General features: G+C 34.5%; 1 protein-coding gene across 7 annotated transcripts in view; it reads left to right on the forward strand.

The window, feature by feature from the left end:
* The window catches only part of SLIT2 (slit guidance ligand 2), a 269,873-nt gene that overhangs the window by 217,365 nt on the left and 32,171 nt on the right, over positions 1-20,337 (forward strand). For all 7 annotated transcript variants that reach the window (XM_061470049.1, XM_061470055.1, XM_061470054.1 and 4 more), the window contains 10 exons: positions 1,039-1,205; positions 2,050-2,182; positions 5,187-5,255; positions 8,042-8,113; positions 8,442-8,513; positions 10,256-10,327; positions 12,751-12,914; positions 18,068-18,192; positions 18,326-18,423; positions 19,848-19,987. In XM_061470049.1, coding sequence (XP_061326033.1) covers positions 1,039-1,205; positions 2,050-2,182; positions 5,187-5,255; positions 8,042-8,113; positions 8,442-8,513; positions 10,256-10,327; positions 12,751-12,914; positions 18,068-18,192; positions 18,326-18,423; positions 19,848-19,987 — 1,112 coding nt within the window. The remainder of the gene's footprint in view (positions 1-1,038; positions 1,206-2,049; positions 2,183-5,186; positions 5,256-8,041; positions 8,114-8,441; positions 8,514-10,255; positions 10,328-12,750; positions 12,915-18,067; positions 18,193-18,325; positions 18,424-19,847; positions 19,988-20,337) is intronic.

Consider the following 20,337-nt stretch of genomic DNA (forward strand, 5'->3'; position numbering starts at 1 on the left):
AGGGAAGAAAGAGTTCAAAGAAGTATTTTGGAGAAAGTTTATTTCCTGAACTATCTTGGACACTTAAGAGTATGTTTTCATGGTACCCCTGAATGCAGCACTAGACTGATTTTCAGAAGTGCCTGAGAAGGCAGGAAAAGTGTACTGCTCAACTCCTCCTTCAACAGAAGCCCACTGATCTCAACCAGGAGAGAAAGCCACCTTTTGTTTAAGCATTGCACAGTCAGAGCTGGTTGAACCACCATGTGTCTGTCTTTCTGCCGTGTGACATCAAATTACTATCTTAAGCTTCCTTGGCCTACAGAAGATTTGAATTCATACATGTTTTATAATGAAGCTTCAGTCTAATTTTTTATAAAAAGAAGCATCCTTTTTTTTATTGAAACATGATATAATTTATAGGAAGGCAAAATGGTGAGCAAAGCTGCCACTCAGTTTACTGAAGAAATGCTTTTCGTACGTAGCAACATTCGGGAAAGTACTTAATCCTTTTTTTACATAAAAAGCGACACTTGGCACCAAGTAACTACTTTGTGCGTAGTAAGGATGGCATGTTTATAAATAACAGAATTGTCAATAGGTTTGTGCTGAAGTAGGGAGATGCCAAAAGTACTCAGAATTCCAGAATTAAATTCATTTTTATAACTGGCATGTAATCAACTTAGCTGTCACTTCAGATAGGAAACTTATTCTCTAGAGCAAATAAAAGATGGCAATCCTGAGTTGACAAATTAATGGAATAGCTGTTGTCAGGCTGAAACTAATAATATAAAGTAATCAGCCCTCATCTCTATATAAAATTATTGCATTATCAGTACAGAGTAGCTTTACAACAAGTCAGGTCTTTTGACAGTTTTAAATTATTTCTAAATGAGTTATATCAAGATTCACAGAGCCTAAATTACAGCTTTCACCTATGGTTTATACACAGTATTGTTTGAAGAACAGTATTTAAGCTTAGCTTTTTGAAAATAGAAATGAAATACTGAGGATGAAAAAAATGGTGTCATCTGAAGTAAACTTTCCTGTGGTTCTTAGAAACCTCTTGGCCAATCCCTTCAACTGCAACTGCCATCTTGCATGGCTTGGAGACTGGCTAAGGAAGAAACGCATTGTGACAGGGAACCCTCGCTGCCAAAAACCCTACTTCCTCAAAGAGATTCCCATTCAGGATGTAGCAATTCAGGATTTTACATGTGATGACGGTAAGAAAATTAATATTTGAGCTTTTTATAATTTCAGCTTTCATATATATATATATAGCTGCATGATTCCCACAGATCCATAGTTATTTCAAGCATTAATTATGCTTTAAATTACTTCATCTGCACTTCATTCTACATCAGCTTAAAAATCCTCCACCTGTTTTTTTAGATAATCAGCAGAAACACGGCTATTGTATATATGCTTTCAGAAGTTTTTCTTGCCTATCTTCAGTACTGTAAATCATAATTTAGAGATAATATAAAAATTATATACATGGATCACATATGTAGTTCAGATGAGAATATTTGTAAATGCTAATGCTTCAGTCAAATGCTCTTTCAGGTTATTTGATCAAATAACATGCCATTTTGCTTAGTTTGTGACATCCTCAACGCTTAATAAAAAATAAAAATAATAAAAATAAAAAAAGGCTGCTACCTTTCTCAGGCATGCTTCCATTTAATTCTTTATTAGATTGTCAATTTTCAAGGCTGTAACTTTTCTTTAAAGATAGTGCCTATTTTTAATAATTTGTTCATTTTGAAAATCAACAAATGCTTTGCTTTATCTGTCTTTTTGTGTTTTGTTCTTCATTTAATGATCTTTTTTTTTCCATATAATAGCATTTTACCTAGTAAAACAGCATTGTACTAAATAAGCATCACTTGAAATGTAAATTCTTGGAGGAATGGATTACAGAGATAACAATGTTTTCCCTACCTAGAAATATCACAATGTAGAAATATCATGTCTGCTTATAGGAATTCCAGGGGGGATATTATTGCTAATAGTGAAGCACCATTTTTATAGCAAGCTTAATATCTGTTTGTTTTTATTAACCAGGAAATGATGACAATAGCTGCTCCCCACTGTCCCGCTGTCCTGCAGAATGTACTTGTCTAGACACAGTGGTTCGCTGCAGCAACAAAGGCTTAAAAGCTTTGCCTAAAGGCATCCCCAAAGATGTAACTGAACTGTAAGTGCATGCTTTTTTCCCTTTTATGAAAATCAATATCAGACTTTTATTATCAGGCTCAAGATGACGGGAGAAAAAAGTGAAGAACTTGATTCAGTAGATCAGTTGATATTTATTTTTATACGACTTTATATACATAAAGATTTGCACAGTATTTTGAGAAATTTGAGGTTAAGTTTGAATTAGCAATGCTCTGTAAGTCCTAAAACACTCTAGTAAATATCTGTTACTGAAAAGCTTTAAAAATATAAGTATGTAAAACTGTAATCGTTCTCAGAAGTTATATCCCCAACACTGAACTGTCATATCTGAACATGGATATCATGTTGTCATGGGTTCAGTTATGGGCAGCAGTGAATCTGAGTGATCTATGGTCATTATTTAGGAAGGAACAAAAAAGTTCAATTACATGAAAAAGAAAGAGGAAAACAATCTATTCATGTGTTTGCATGTTTTCATAATAAGCACACTTTTGTGGTATTTCAAAAAGACTGGTTTTAATAGAAAGTCTTTTCATATAGGCGGTCTTATGCAATCTGGGATATTTTATTAATCTCTTTATACATTTTTATATGAGAAAAATGGTTAAGATTAAATTTTATTAAGAGATATTATATGAATATGCAGATGGACAGCAACATTGATACAAAAAAGAGCTTGCTACCTCATGTATTGTTTGAGGACAATAACTGAATAAGATTAGATGAGTTCACTTTTATGCATTATGAAGGGGAAAATAAACCTAAAAATTGGGTTATTAATCTGTTTTTAATCTTGATCAGATAGGTCATAAGATTGAAAAAAAATAGAAATTATTGCAAAAAAAATGTTGAGTTTGTTTTACATATGGCAAATATTCAATATTAAATTCCTGCTGCTTTGTAAGGACTGATTAATATTGTGCTTTTTCAGAAGACATCTTAACTGTTTATCTTAAGTCACTAAAACTGTTTTATTCTTTTTCTATTTGGGATTGTATAGAAGATTCTGAAACTTCCACCACTAATTTGGTGTTTAATAATATCCAAAAAGCTTTAGTCATTAATGAAGAGAAATTATTAAGAACTCAAATTAGCACACAGCTATATATAAACCTATAACTTCATTAAGTTTTGGTGGTGTTTTTTTGTTGTTTTTTTTTTTTAATAGAAGATGACTTAATTAAATACAGTCTGGTCTAAGAAATTTAAGGGCATCAGTGAAATATAAAATTAAATAGCTAAGGAGAAATACTTTTGAAATTGCAAGTGGAACCCTGACTGTGACTGAAAACTCACTTGTGTACAGTTTTGTATGCTTTAATTAGTGTCTAAGCATGGAATTTAGCATATTTTTCAGAAGAATAATGGAGGTGGTTCCAGTTAGCAGTTGCATACTGATTGATTCTTCTTGTTCATTAGCATGCATAACCCTTCCAAGACGTGCTCTTCATGTGTTTTATAAAATATCTTAATAGTTGCTTCATTTGAACAAGGAGGAATTTTTATCAGAAAAGTGGATGCTTGTAGTACTTTAGTTCTAATGACGCTAAAGCAATATATCCTAATTTATCTGTCAATGGAAGAATTTTTTCAGAATACTAACTCATTTTCAAAAAGTTAAAATGTTGTTTGTTTCTTTTTTAACAATGAAGTATACGAGCCCATGCACTCTTCACCACCAGTTATGTAATGCCATTAACATAGTGTAAGCATAAAACTTGTTGAGACACGTTTGTTTTTAGCAAACAGTCCTACGGAAGGCAAGATCCAAGGAAGAAAAAAAAATAAAGAAAAAGCTTTTTTATTAGGTGTAGATATAAGGATAAAAGTTTAACTGGTTTAACTCTGTTTCAGCTCATCCATTTAGTGAAGAAAAAAGTTTCTAAAGATGCTGCAGCATACTTAGAGACATTAAAATCATAACTAATGTAAGAATGTCTCTGATAAAGGCTGTTCTTAACTCAAGTGTGCTCCAATTATTTGGATGGCTAAAATATTTTCTTTGTATAGGAATAATAAGGATGTGTTTTTATGTGGTTTCCAGGAGACACAAGTAATGCCACCACAATACTGCCATCAAATCATTTGCCCCAGTTTAGAAACCAGGGACTTTTAATCCTCCTGCCACTTTCTGCTTCATATGCAGTCTCTTTCAGAGAATCACACATCAGTGAATTCACTACTTATTATCTCTAATCTACTTGCCCTGGTTACAGGAAGAGCCCCTCTACTTGCACTTTGCAATAACTAGCTGCACACTGAAAGCTTTTTAGGCAAGGCTTGATGACTTCCTTTCCCTGTAACTCAGGTGTCAATACAGTTTGGTGACTGTACCTGTTAACTCTAAGGGTGAACAAGCCTGTTACTGAAAATTATGATCATGGAAAAACAGCAAGCAATGTAATACAGGAGCTGTAAACCTAAGAGGAAAAAAAAAAAAGCATCTAACATTTCTAATGAAGGGTAATTGATTACTGTCTTTAGTCCCTAACAGACTCCATAGGACCAGGCTTATAGTATGTTATGCCTGATATATCATGAAACAGACAGGGAGAAATTAAGGAAGGTGACCTGAACTGCAGGCATGACAAATTAATTTGGTGTTAGAGCTGGGACCAGCTCTTGCTGTTTCTACTGTAAAGGACTACCTGTACAATGTCAGGGTCTGTTCCCATTTACAGTATGCTCAAAATCCACACTTAAAGTTACTTGCAGAAGTAAGATTTGTGAAACAGCCTCATTTGCAGTATTTATGAAATAATAGAAAGTACTGTGTAAGAGTTGGCTGGTATTACTGCTACTTCATAATATTAATAATATCTGATACAATAGCATTTGGATCTAAGACTGCAGGTCCTCACTTGTGTCTAAAACCCAACATTTTCAAGATAGGTTTATTATAAAACAGAAATAGTATGCATTTATTTGTTATTAATTTTGCTGTTGGATTATAAGATTAGTGCATGAAGATGCTGCTGCTTTAATGAAAAACTTATGGTTTATGTTTTATTTTTCTATTTTAGTTATTTGGATGGAAATCAGTTTACCCTTGTTCCAAAAGAGCTTTCCTACTACAAGCACTTAACACTCATGTAAGTAGTTTTAGAGTAACGGTCCCTATTGGAATGAAAAACAAAACAAAATAGCTACTTCATTATACCTGGTTTTAGTTATAATGAAAAAAGAAAAAAAAGTATTCCAGAAAATATTGTACCTAACCACAATTTATAACAGAGAATATTTTATTCTACTTACCACAACTTATTTACAATGCACTTGGTCGTAGAACCATAGAATAGTTAGGGTTGGAAAGGACCTTGAGATCATCTAGTTCCAGCCCCTCTGACATGGGCACCTCAACCTAGACAGTGTTGCCCAAGGCTCTGTCCAGTGTGGCCTTGAACACTGCCAGCGATGGAGCATTCACCACTTCTTTAGGCAAGCTGTTCCAATGCCTCACCACCCTCAGAGTAAAGAACTTCCTTCTATCTAACCTGAACTTCCCCTGTTTAAGTTTGAACCCATTACCCCTTGTCCTGTCACTGCAGTCCCTGATGAAAAGTCCCTCTCCAGCTTTATAAATAGGAGTATTTCATTACAGTGATACATCATAAAGTAAATAACCAGAAATTATAGTTAACCTGAAAAGATAGGTAAGATCTTTTACCTAACTTAGTGAGTTAGGGTAATTAGGGTAAGGTGTAAGGGTAATACAACATTTTGTACCCAGCTCCATAAAGGCACTAGAATATTTATTTTGCAAAAGAAATATTCTGCAATATGCTTTGCTCAGTGGTGTGCTTCACATAGGAATAGCACAGACAGCTCTTCTAACACTTAAACGTAACCCCTTCTGTTTCTCCCACACTTCATGGTTTAATGACTGAAGAAGAAAGCTTGTTTAGAATGCCCTATTCCCAACTCTGTTGCTGACTCACTCTGTGATTTGAGGCAAATCACTAGCTACTCTAAAATTTATTTATTTATGTACCTTGTAAGAGTACAGCAAGAGAAACAGGAAGAATGTAGATGTAAGTGGCGTTAATTCCATGGGTTTTGTTAGGACTATAAAAAATTATACTAGCTGAGGCTGAACTGTGTAACATTCTGAAAGCAGTTTGTGGTTTCATTATAATCAGAATAAAAAGTGGACGGGAGTAACAAAATCCCTTACATTTTTTGACTGGGTTTAGAGCTTTGCTGTAAAAATTGAAAATGGTTTGGCATTCAAAACCAAGATCTTGATTTCCTTTATTTACCTCATGCTAGACAAAAGTTGTCACGGTCACAAATTTAGAAAAAACAAGTTTCCAAAACTTTTGTATTTTGCAAATAACATTGGGGAAAAAACTTTGCAATATTCTCAAATGTATACAGTGTAGAATCTATAGGAAATCTTGATGGATTGTTTTGGGAAGTTATAACTTGCAGCACATAGAAAGTACGAACTTTGGAACCTCAGTAAAAGAAGCAAATGTGTTGAGTGGATTGTGTGCGGTAACAGTATGAGTGGAAACTAGATACATGTCTAAAGATGAAGCATAGTGACAAGGCTTCCATCACAGAAATTAGGTACTCATGGTGTATTTGTGACAGCCAGAAATCAGCTGACTTTATCTCCTAATGAGAAAATATACAAAAACTAATTAGCAGACAAATAATGTAGTACGTTATAGGTAAATAGTAAATTAAAAAAAAAAAACAAAACACTAAAAAACCCCAAATAAGACCCAGTATTAATAGCCTCAATTTATCAGACCTGTGGGGCACATTATTGTAGTCTCTTCTGAATGTATCCTCCAACTGCTGTTAACAAAGTTGAGAATGTTCCTCAGCTGGTTTTCCAACCACAGTACTATGCATATGCATAGTTCTTCTGGGGCCAAACAAGAAATTACATTAAAATCTCCAGAGTTTCAGATTAACAAAGGAATTTGTTTATTTCTAACTTTTTTTTTCTCATTTGAATAGATCGCTCTGTTATACTTGCCCAATATGTTTATTATTATGTCAGTTGTCTTACACACTTTCATGAAATTTTAAGAGAGGTATGTTGCATAGCTATTTAACAGTACTCTGAAGTTAAAATATCAAGGTCTCCTCACAAACCAACGCTGTATTGCACCATATAGTAAACAATAGTGAAATGGTAGACATAAAAAGAAAATTAAAGCGCAATGTGAGAAGAACAAGCAGTATCCACATTTAATACAGCTTCTTCAAAGCTTCTTTTAAGCTACCAACATACCACTCCAGCTTCCATCATACTTATGCTTAAGATTTTATTTATTAGAATATTGAAAAACAAGAAAGATCACACAGTATCACAGTATCACAGTATCACAGTATGCTAGAGATTGGAAGGGACCTCAAAAGATCATGTAGTCCAATCCGCCTGCCGGAGCAGGAACACCTAGATAATGTTAAGGCTTTCTCTATAAATCTTAGATAGTAGTCTTTATAATAATAGCTCTGGGCTTTGATGCCTTAAGCATATCAGTGTTGAGTACAGCATTACGTGATATTTACTTAGGTGTCATTAGGGACACAACTAGAATGATTTCTACTTTAAGACATCACTTTCATTTCTATACTTGGGTCAACGGAGGATTGCATTATCAACTAAGTAGCATGATGGACATTGCTGTTGTACAGGAATGCATTGTGCTGCTTTTTCATCTGTGTTGAATTGAAAAAGCTTTTCATTGAACAAGCTAAACACTCACTGGGCATGTAAAATAAAAATATCTGCTGCTTTAAATATTGATAGCAATGATACTGCTTCTACTAATCAAAGTAATGTGTCAGTTTAACAATACAGTTTTTCAGGACTGAGGTAGTCATTTTAAGGTCTGAATTTCTGCATTTATTTTTATAGAGATTTAAGTAACAACAGAATCAGCACTCTTTCTAATCAGAGCTTCAGCAACATGACTCAGCTGCTCACCCTGTAAGTTTAAACATGTAACAGTGACTCTTTGGAAGCATTACAGTGTATTGTTTTTTGTTGGTTTTTTTTGGTTGTTGTTGTTGTTTTGATGGGTTGTTTTTTGGTTGTTTTTTTTGTTTGTTTTTCTGCTTTTGGGTTGTTTTGTTGGGGGATTTTTTTGTCTTGGAAAGAAAGGACATTTAGTTGGAATTAAAGCTTGCTTGTTTTGGAGGCTGTAAAATAACTTGTTTCCTAACTAGCTATGTGTGCAAAAGCTGTTTTTCATCATGCTCTGCATTGTGTAATGAATGTCTGATATACTTGCTGACAGTATTTTATATATTTCTAGAATTCTTAGTTACAACCGCCTGAGGTGTATCCCTGCACGGACTTTCGATGGATTGAAATCACTTAGATTGTTGTAAGTATTATTTTTTAACCACTGCTATTTTTCCAGACTTACACTTCGTACTTTTCTGCTTTTTAATCTTGGCTGTATTTCTTTTTTGTGTTCTATTCTCCATTGTTATAAGCATTAAATTCTAACAGAAATGCCATATGCATAAATTCACTATATATGAGGGGGGTTTGCAGTTGAATTTTGATTCTTTTTATTCCAACATCAAATTTATTTCTTTCTTGTTCCATTTAATATGTGAGTATTTCCAAAATCATTGCATCATGATGAATTATCAAAAATCAATAGTATTAAGTTTTGGTTCCAAGAAAACTTTCTATTTTACCTCTAAGAAAAACAGGGTTGTAAGGGCACAGAAAGGGACAAAAGAAAATACAGAACAATCACTCTAGTTTACAGCTTCAGTTTGTCATTAAGAAAAAAAAACTGCAAAAATTCTTTCTCAAAAGCCCCCAGCAGAACATGTAATTTTTGCCTCTATTTGAGTAGTTTATAACCATTTAATAGCCTAGGTGGATTAAATGTCTCAAGCATGACATTATTTAAGTGTGCTCACATAACTTCAATTATTTTATATAAATATGAATATTTTCAAGAACCATAATTCTACATGTGTTAGATATACATAGAATCATAGAATCATAGAATAGTTAGGGTTGGAAAGGACCTTAAGATCATCAAGTTCCAACCCCCCTGCCATGGGCAGAGACACCTCACACTAAACCATGGCATCCAAGGCTCCATCCAACCTGGCCTTGAACACTGCCAGGGATGGAGTTCACAACTTCCCTGGGCAACCCACTCCAGTGCCTCACCACCCTAACAGGAAAGAATTTCTTCCTTATATCCAATCTAAACTTCCCCTGTTTAAGCTTTAACCCGTTATCCATTGTCCTATCACTACAGTCCCTAATGAAGAGTCCCTCCCCAGCATCCTCATAGGCCCCCTTCAGATACTGGAAGGCTGCTATGAGGTCTCCACGCAGCCTTCTCTTCTCCAGGTTGAACAGCCCCAACTTTCTCAGCCTGTCTTCATACAGGAGGTGCTCCAGCCCCTGATCACCCTCGTGGCCCTCCTCTGGACATGTTCCAACAGTTTCATGTCCTTTTTATGTTGAGGACACCAGAACTGCACACAATACTCCCAAGTCAGGTTTCATGAGTGAATGAATTTATAGAAAAGGAAAGATATTCTTTGCACGTTTGCTACAGGAAGAACACTATTCCCAGTATTGATGCTTAATAAGGTCTTTAGTTCTTTAATTTTACCATCAAATTAGGGCAATAACCTTAATATTTTCATTAATGAACAGTCAATGCCTGTATTTTCCGTGAATCCATGAAAGATTTTAAAAAAGTATGAGCATAATTAACAGGATTTCAGGAATTGCTGAAATTGTCAGAAATTGCTGAAAAATTCAGAAATATAACTTGTCTGCTATCCCTAAATCCAATCTGTAGTTGGCAGAAGTGTACCTACTTTTACTCACCTTTTTTCTTTCCATTTTAAAATAATCATATTATTAACAGGTCTTATTAAAATACAGGATGAACAAATTAAATGATGTGTAGGCTGTCAGAGCTTAAAAAAAAACCAAAAAACAGCCATGCAAAAACAGATGGAAACACTAAGGAATTGTAAGAAAAAAAAGTAAAAAGTTGAAAACTGTTCATAGATGAAAATTTCAAATTTAACTGGCTGGTTTTTTATGCATATATATTATTTTGTTTATTTTCTTTTTAAGGTCTTTACATGGGAATGATATTTCTGTTGTTCCTGAAGGAGCTTTTAATGATCTTTCAGCATTATCACACCTGTGAGTATTCATATTTTTTGTTATGTTTAGCAAATTTCATGTACTTGAACAAAGACAAAATGCAAAGGACTGCCCTGGAACAAGCTAATGCATTAGTACAGCCTTGGGACTTGCCAGAGAGGTAGCAGCTCAGCAGGAAAATCCTGGGCCTCCTGGTGGGCAGCAAACTGAACATGTCTGCTATGTGCCCTTATGGCAGTGAAAGCTAAAGACTCTCCAGGCTGAATTAGAAAGAAAGCCAGGTGGTTGAACACAGTGGTCACTCCCTTCTGCTTGGCTGTCCTACGGCCACGTCTGGAATATGTGTTCAGTTTTTCAAGTACAAAGCCAATGTGTATGAATCGGCAAATCCAGGTTAGGGGCAAGCAAGGCTGGAAGGTGGCAGGATGAGATGAGCTGTGGCAAGCTGCCAAGGAGGGACCTAAAATAGTCTTTAAGATACTAGGTGGATTACAGCAATGATGGAGACAGATTTTCTGAGACGTACACAGTGAAGAATAGGAGTCAACAGTCACAAGCAGCAACAAGGGGAATTTGACTGAATGTAAAAATTCTTCACTGTGAGGGTGGTTCAGCTTTGGAACATGTTGCCCAAAGGAGAGGAAGAATCTCTGTCCCTGGAGATTTTCAGAGCTCAGCTAGACAGAGCCCTGAGCAACTTTGAAGTGAGCTCTGCTTTGCACAGAGGGTGAGATTAGGTGACCTCCAGAGTGCCCTAAATTATTCTATGGTTCTGTGTTGGTGTCTGTTAAATTGAAATTAAATACATGGACATCTGCTTTCAGAACACAATTTTAGGCAATGCTTGTCCTGATTTTAATTTTCAATGGGAAACTTAGATTAGTAAAAGTTACCTAGCTGTAAACCTCGTTGTGTTTATGAATAGTTATTAAATCCTTGCTTGCAACTGAGTAGTTGACTAGTGCCTTTATATATAGCTGGGGTTTATGTTTCTGAACAGCTGCAGTTGTTAAAAACTTAATTATCTGTTTCTAGTTCAATATTGGACATTTGCATTTAATTTACCATTTCTCAGAACCTTAATGATACTGATTAAACTTTAAGGCATTGATAATTTATTCAAATGTCACTGTTAAACTAGCTTATCTGCATGAAATATCGGTAAAAAATTGATAGATTTTATTATTGTTGCTGGTTTTTTTTTTCCCCAAAAGTCTACCAGCTATCCTTGCTAACATTTTGATCTTAGCAGAGCAATTGTGTTATCTGTTCAGTCTGACATTCACTCTTGCATATATGGAGTTAACAAATTCCTGGTGTTTCTCCTTGCATGGGAAGTTTCCTATCACTAGCTCTGATTCTTGTTACTGCTCTGACTGAAGTCTGACTGAACAAGTGTATATGGTCTTTTGTGTTCAGGTGGAAGTAGGTAGCACTAATTGAGAGAGGTGGCAAAAGAGAGTGTTTCAGCAGTGGTAGTTTCTACTGCCTTTGTCTGCCAAGGATTTTCTTCTATCACTGGAAGACCAATTGATCCAAAGTCATGGAAAAATCTAAATAAAAGTACTGAAACATCTGGAGAAGGAGAATGTTCCAATACTGCCATTTGACAGTTTGTGCACATGTCAAGGTTATCTGTTGAATGTTAGATTATTACTGTATTTCTTAAAAGCAATATGAATACAACTTTATAGAACAGCACAGTGCTTCTATCCTCCAAATGTACATGTCATAGTCAGTTTTAAGAGTATAGTTTCTCGCAAATAAACATTTAAAAAGCCTTTACACAATTCTCAAAATCTCTAGCTAAATTATTTTTAATTTTAAAGAATGTATTTATTTAAATAAATTGATTTGCATTCATAATGAGGCAATTCTTACGTAACTACCACAAAGCTAGGATAATGTAGTTTTATTTACTTACACAGCAGAGACCTCTTATAGAATTCTGAACATAGCTGTGATTTCAGTGGGAGAGCTCCAAAGAGGAAATAATTAAATCAAATTTGGAAGCCTAGAAACAGATGGTTTGCACCAGCCTGGGAGCCATAAACTGAAAAGGAAAAATATCAGGGTGGAACTCTGTGGGGTTGCCTTGGCTGCTTTGGAAGAAATACTTTATTCTTGCTAACTTAATTTCCCAGTATCAGTTTCATTCTGCTTATGCAGATCTTGGACATTAAATACCAACAGTGAAACAGAGCTAGTTAGTATTAGACGTCCAAAGTTCACACATTCACACAACTAAGAATAGCTAGGTTTGCGGACCAAGTTTACTGCTAAATCTATCACTTCTTGATTTAGAACCCAAATCCAGACACTTTATGCTCTTATGGTCCATTTCATGGATGGAGGGCAGATTTGTGGTTTGAGAGGATTTTTTGCAACCAGTTTTCTGGCTTCTCTTTTTAAAAGCAACCATTTAAAACTTTATTACCTTTTTATTTGTCTGTTTTCTACAGGGCTATCGGAGCAAATCCTCTTTATTGTGACTGTAACATGCAGTGGCTATCTGACTGGGTAAAATCGGAATACAAAGAGCCTGGTATTGCACGTTGTGCTGGTCCCGGAGATATGGCAGATAAACTTCTTCTCACAACTCCTTCTAAAAAATTCACTTGCCAAGGTACTGTTGTACTGTTTCTCTTTGAAATGTATATTTTTAATTTTTACAAATAGTTGAGCTGTGAAATATTCTTGTGTGCTGTAAATGCACTTACTATAGCATTTTCACTCACCGTTGTCATAATTCTCCCTCATATTTAGGGATGTAGCCATTGGTTCCATTCAGGAACTCTACTTATTTTAAAGACTTCAATACCTATTTCTTTTTAAATAAGTGGAGTAAAAGAGTCTTTAGACTAGCAGTACAGTACTTCTCAGTACACTGATGTGCACAGGTACTTGGTACTGTCTCGGTCATGAACTACAGTTTAAACATCTGTACTTCCCTTAGCCAAAGAATGTCCTTTTCCTTCAGTCTGTTCACAGTAAAAACTGTAAATACATTCATAATCCTTTCAGTCTGCAATTAATTTTACCAATATGTCCATAGTGCTTCCTCTGGTATTTCAGAAAAAAAGCGTAAAAGACACCCCAAAAAAACCTGTAGGTAAAAGGATGTGATACCACTATAGAGGTCTCAGTCTAAAATGTTTTGAGAGGTTTCTCAGGGTTTGGACAAAGAGTATTTATCTCCATGTCTGTACCAATGATGCTGGCATTTATATCACAACTTATAGTATTGTCTGTGAATTCCTAGGTTCTCTTTCTGAACCTTAAGTGGAAAAGTACCTTTTTACTGACATGGAGAGAGAACTTGTTTTATTGTTTAATCTTCTATTCCATCCATTTCTCCCTTCTTAAATATTTTGAAAACACAGAAGATTTCTGCTGTAGCTTTATTTTTCATGGTCCTGATTTTGAAACATTGAAATTCCCAATTGAAAAAAAAAAAAAGAACCAAACACTAAACGAGGAAATACTAATTAAACAGAATTTATGTGTGCTAATAGTAGTAAGTCAGTACTAAGCTCATAGTGATTTCTGAGGCATCAGATGAATATAATCTTAAGTCTTGTAGAAGTAATTTATTCTCAGTCTAGGTACTCTTCAAGTTATTTTAACTTACACATCTGTTAATGTATCTTCAAAGGTGAGCTTAATCCCTTAGTAATTTCTACCTTTAAAAAGCCATTGGGACTTTGTTGGAGTTTGTCTCATCTGAAGTTGTTCTTTACTGCATGTTCATCCTATTTCTCTCCTCTGGCTTTCTGTCAAAAAAAATTTTTCTAAACAAAAACCAGTGGAACCCATTTTGTTGCTTGTGATGCCAATGAATTGTTTCTCCCTCCAAGTCCTTCTTGCAGTTTTTCAAAAGTACATCTCTGAGGTCATGCCAGTGTTCATTGCACATGACACTCATCTGTTGCAAAGTCTCAGTCTGATTTTAGATAGGACTTTTGCTGGACAATCTGTTCTTTTTTGCTACAAGCATCCACTGAAGGTTACTGCAGATACACTCTAATTGCACACTGTTGTAGGGATGTAAGTGAAAGAATATTTGCATGAACATGTGGTACCTGCTTGGTTATTTTCCAGCACTGTTAGTTTTAGACACTGTATCACCACTGTCTATGGTCATTGTTATGTTTCTGTTAAACAATACAGAAAGTATATCTTGCTCCCTCTTGCCCATCAGAAAATATCATTTATATTATTTTGCAGGGTAAGAACTGCATTTGTTTCACTTCCAGGCATGGATATCTGGTATAATGGATACCTTTGAGAGAAAATCATTTTCCTGCCACTGTCCTGTGAAGATGCTCATAATTACAGATTACAAATCAGTAGCTTTTCAATGACATGATGGTCCTGTAAGACATTATGTGTCTATTTCTCAAAGAGAAGTAATTTTATCTTTTGATTAAAAATGAACTGTTGAATAGAAATTAGGAAGATGCTATATTCCTATTAGGACCAAAATTTTAGGCTAGGTGGGAGACGACTCTTTAGAATATCTGTCGATGATCAACTATTGTGTACACATTTATAGGAAGAGAGTAGTGAGTCATTCCCTCTTATCAGTATCTCTTGATTCAGTTGAAACTGAAATGGGTGCTTGAATTTAATTTACATAATTAATAGTTCCCAGTGAAAATAAGCATTTTAAAATTAAGTCTCTTCTCAGTCCTACAGCTCCATAAAATCATTGTACCTTACTAATTTTATGAGTTCTTTTACTTCAGGAATCATCTATTAGTATTTTCTTCTTTCAGGTTTTTTTCTACATTTATGGGTGGGTTTTTTTTCCTCTTTTATGTGGCCTCTAACAGATTCTCAATCTTTTACCTCTTTATCATCCATGCCCTGCCTCTAGAGATTCCAGGGCCTTGTGGTTTTCTCATACCAGGTAAGGTTATAAGTAGACCTGGAATGGGTGATCTGATTAAGAGCAGACCTTCTGACCTTCCTTTTGTATACCTCAAGCAATCCTCCTTCCTAAGACATGCATGTTTACTGTGTGTTTTCCCCTTTGATGAATTTACAGCTGAGTCCCCATGATATATCATTTAACATATTGTGTGAACAGTTTTCTTATTTTAAAAGCCTGGGTTTGAGTTTTGAAAATTGACTGAAATGACTGTTTCCACTGTATTGCAATAAAATTTGTGATTTCATTAGCAGCTTTAGTGTAAGTGAATCTGTGTAGATACTGATTTTGAGGCCAAATGCAAGAGAGAATAGGAGTAATAAAATGTCAGAGCTGAAAGTTTTTCTTGCAAGTTTTCTGTAGAAAAAGAAAAATTGTGTCATGGTTTTCTTCGAAAATGGTAGCTACATGTGTGTGTCAATGTCAGTAAAATACAGTTAGCTTTTCACTGTTTACTAAAGAATGCTGCTTTTTTTTTTTTTAAGGATTTTTTTCCAGCCAGGGCTTATTCAACAATGTCTACAATATGAAAAATTAAATAATAGGTTATGAACCCAATGCTTTTTTATATACAAGACTTTTAACACTTTGAAAGAGAAAAGGAACAGTATAGTGCAAATGAAAATATGTACCAGAACTGGCTTTCCATTAGCCTTCAGTAAAAATACCTGAAGCATTTCAATTTTTTGATCTTGCAACAGAAGAATAATAAATCAAAATAAATATTTTATTGGATAATATATAAATAATAGTTTGAAATAAACGCAGCCCAACTTCAGATAGAATGGTATATATAGACTTAGGTAGCCATTTTCTGGCTCTGTTTTGGAAGTGAAATTAAGATTGCTAATCTGTTTCAGCAAATAACATTAGTTGCTGAATGTTTTTTAATTCATGCCAAATATTTAGCTTTTTATTGCATCAGAAGTAGAAAAGAGGATATGATGCTCAGAATGGTTGAGACAAGGAAGCATAGACTTCATGCTACAGCATAGTGCTTCCATTTTTTTGGTTTTTAAATATGTGCCTCTTGCACTTTATTTTTTTTATAGAACCTCTTAATGTATTCTAGAAATAATCAGCAGTACTCTAGAGTACACAGGCAGGACTTTCTAGATTTTAATTCTATGGTGCATGTTTCAACTCTTTTACCTCTGATGTTTGCTGGTCTAACAGAAATTTTAATCAGGTATAGATTTCTCTTACAAAATAAGGTAATGGAGACCAGACAGTCAATGATCCCTACAGATTGTGGCTTTGGCAGTAAGCATCTTATCACAGATTACCATGTTCATCCCTCTGGATTTGCTGCAAGCTGTGACACGGAAGGGTACCAGCAACTGCAGATTCAAAAATAAATAAACAAACAGATAAATAAAATGTCAACCTCTCCTTGTTTAACAGCCCTTGCTGAATTCATATAATCATGTCTTCCTTCCATGCCCATTCCTTTACAATGATTCATCGGAGATTATTTTTGCAAAGAAAAATAAGAAAAGAAAGTAAATATATCCAGGTTTTAAACCTCCCAAAGCCCTATATCTCAGTAAAAGTGCCTGTTAGCTCAAAAACCTTTGCAGTCTGTCTCATTTTGAGTAAAGCCTGTTATGGAACAATCGTGCAGTTCTACCAGTAGGTCTCAGGAGTTTTGACTCTGTGTCTGGTTAGAAGAAATCACTCATTATTCCTTGAAATGTACAAATCACTTGTGGATAGCTGAAGTTTTTTTCATAGGTGAGATCTGAAATCAAGCTGGAGGCAGTAATGTCATCAGGCAATAGAGCTGGAGATAACAGAGAATGTTTGATTATTCTCTGAATAGGCTTTTGGCCAAGTCATCTACTTTCTCTTAGAGTTATCACTTTTTTCTATCACAAAGTGTATGAAAAAGAAACATTATTTATACTCGGGTGATTTCTAATTTTTAACAAATAAGCAGTGATTTCTTTGGTTGTTTGACAAAAAATAATATAAAATTTGATGGTGCCTAACTTGAAAATTCACCATGAAAAGGCTGTATTTAAATTGCAAAACAACAGAAAGATAATTGTCTAAAAAATATTTATATATGAGGATAAGATTTATGTAGGCCAAAGCTCTAAGTCTGGCTTCCTAAGATTTTTTCAATGTTAATTTCTGAACTCTGTCATTATAATCACTAGTATAAAAACTAGACTGCAAGCATGGATTACAGCCATAGGTTCATGGTATAGCCTGCATTTTTTGTGGGCTCAGCTAATGCACTAATGGACAGGACTGTGACTGACTCCATAAGGGGGCAAGGCAGAATACAGAGCTATTTACGGTGACATAGCTTGAACAATGTAATTTACAGTTCACAGATCTTCAAACAATTTACAAGTAATTTTACCAGTTCATTTAGAGATCTCTGACCCTGCAAATAAAATGTAAATTAAAAGTACATTTAAAATAGTCTTTTCAGTAACACCATTAGGGAAGGACTGCAAACTGTGATAGTTCTTTTTCTCACGGGCAATTTTTAATTTTTACCCTCTAAAGAGGTTAAAGCTGCAATTCTATTCATCATTTTGTTAATATAAAGGAAAGGTAATCATCATGGAAGAGAACTGTACAGATTTCAGAGGATGGGATAAGCTTTATTTTTTTCTTGAAGTGATAATTAAAGTGATAATTAAACTAAGAATCCCATTCAGATTTAGTTGGTCATCTCAAAAGTATTAAGGACAGTCCAGCATTTTATTCATATGGAAACACCACAAAGTCTAAAACATAAATTTCATTTTAAATTTAAAGCAAAATGGCAAGTATATCCTATCAAATATAAATCGTTGTTTGCTTCTGACTATTTAATTTGTATTTTTAAGGGCCTGTGGATGTTAATATTCTTGCTAAGTGTAACCCCTGTTTATCAAATCCATGCAAAAATGATGGAACCTGCAACAATGATCCAGTTGACTTCTATAGATGTACTTGCCCATATGGTTTCAAGGTAGGTACTGAATGAAGAGGAAAAAGCTCACTGAAATGTAAGCTGCTTCTTAACAACCCTTGAGGTTTATTTGGCTCCCTTCCAGTAGTGTCTGTATGTTCTTCTTAAATTATAATCATTGTTCCCTTCATAGGGTCAAGACTGTGATACTCCCATTCATGCTTGCATTAGTAACCCATGCCACCACGGTGGAACCTGTCATTTGAAAGAAGGAGAAAAAGATGGTTTCTGGTAGGTTGCTTTTCATTGTAAGAAAGGGATGTAAATCTATGGAGTTTTGTGTGCTGAAATAATTTTGGTATTAATATTCAGGTTCTCTGTGTTTGTGAGTGAGTGCACCACAAAGGCAGATTTTTTAGTGCTTCTGAAGTTTTCAGAACATGTTGCTGTCCTTGGAAAGCTTCTAAAGCTCTGAAACTGTTAAAAACAGTAACAAATGATTGTGATTAGTGGAGGCATATCAGGTCAAGACAACACAGTATTGACTCCATTATGCTAACTAATAGCTAGCTAGATCCCTGCTGAAAAAACCTCACAATTCATCTGTTGTTGTGTGTATTACTTCAACAGACAGCATGTAAATGATAAAATGTAAATCCCAGTGAAACAGAAAATTAATGATTCATCTGAAACTCACTGTGCCAGCAGATAAACATGCTGTGAGCATTTTTAATCTTGAGTTATTTAATCACACAGTACAATTACTCCAGATGTACTTCATGAATTATGAAATAAAGTTCTTTTGCTTTCTTATGTGAAAGTATTAGTCATTTAATAATCTACACCTCAAGCTTGTTAGAAATGACACTTCAAAAAGATGCAATTCATTATCCTGCAATTCATTATGTCATTAATCTTATTTTTTAATCCAAATTCTGCCCAAAGATTAAATAGTTTTCTATTAAAACTTAAGTGTATACATCTTAATATTATGCTTATAGAATTTAAATTGGCATAGTCATGTCTCAGAATTTGACCTTTTCCATTTGTTTGTTTAAACACTATTTATTTTGAATATCAAAGCAATCTTATAATGAAAGCTGCAGAAATTATAGTTAGCGCATTTTATGTGAAAATATACATGTAGTCATGTTTCAGAGCTCTTTTGCATTTGCTGTTTATTTTGATGTATTTTTTTGTATAGATATACTTAAAAACAAAAAATAATTACTGCTTTGAAGTTTCAGGCAGACATAGTTTTTATATATTCCTTCACATATTGTGCATAGGACATTAAACCAAGTTTTAGATTGGTGCATTTAACTGAATGATGTTGGAATACTACTATTACATACTAATCCCTGATTCCATAATCTTTTCCATGCGCTTAAAAAAAGCAAAAGGATTACTTTCCGTAAGAAATAAAATCTAACCTTATAATATAAAGGTAGCATGCTTTTCAAAAGGACTTTTCAGTGGTTTAAGAAGCTCCTTAAGCTAAAGATCAAGGCATAAATTTAGAAGCTTATTTTCTGTAATTTAAAATGCGAAATTTATTTTGGTAGTGTTTACTATGTTTGGTTTTTTATATTATATCAGCTGTGTTCCTTTATGGGATAATGATTATGAATTATTGAACCTATTAATTACAAAACTTCTTGCCTGGTCTTCCCAGCTAAAATGTCAATGTGGTTAGTTTTGTTTTTGTATTACAGGTGCACTTGTGCAGATGGATTCGAAGGTGAAAACTGTGAAGTAAATGTTGATGACTGTGAAGACAATGACTGTGAAAATAATTCTACTTGTGTGGATGGAATCAATAACTATACTTGCCTTTGTCCACCAGAATATACAGGTAGGAGTATAAGAGAAAGTACAAGTGATTCAAGAATTCCTAGCAGAACAATAATATTTTTTCAGTTTGTAGGTGAATTAGTAGTTACTCTATACTTGACTAAAAGCCAGGTTTACATCCATATTTTTCTCCTATATGGCTTATAGTCAAAAGAAGACTGAATGGCCACTCACTAATTCCTTTGTTACTTTTGAAATTATAGAATTTTGATTCTGTATTTGTCCCTCCCTACTGTATACCTAACCCAGACATCCCAGTGAAGAACCTCTGTAGGTGTAGAAATGTGAAAAATATTCTGCTTTTACCTTGTATACAGAAAAGGATGTGTCTGTACCAGTAGGGAACTGAAT

This window comes from Pezoporus flaviventris, unplaced genomic scaffold (genome assembly GCF_033815535.1).
Source record: "Pezoporus flaviventris isolate CSIRO_AGI_PZ_B2104156 unplaced genomic scaffold, CSIRO_AGI_Pfla_v1 ptg000002l, whole genome shotgun sequence".
Lineage (NCBI taxonomy): Eukaryota > Metazoa > Chordata > Aves > Psittaciformes > Psittacidae > Pezoporus > Pezoporus flaviventris.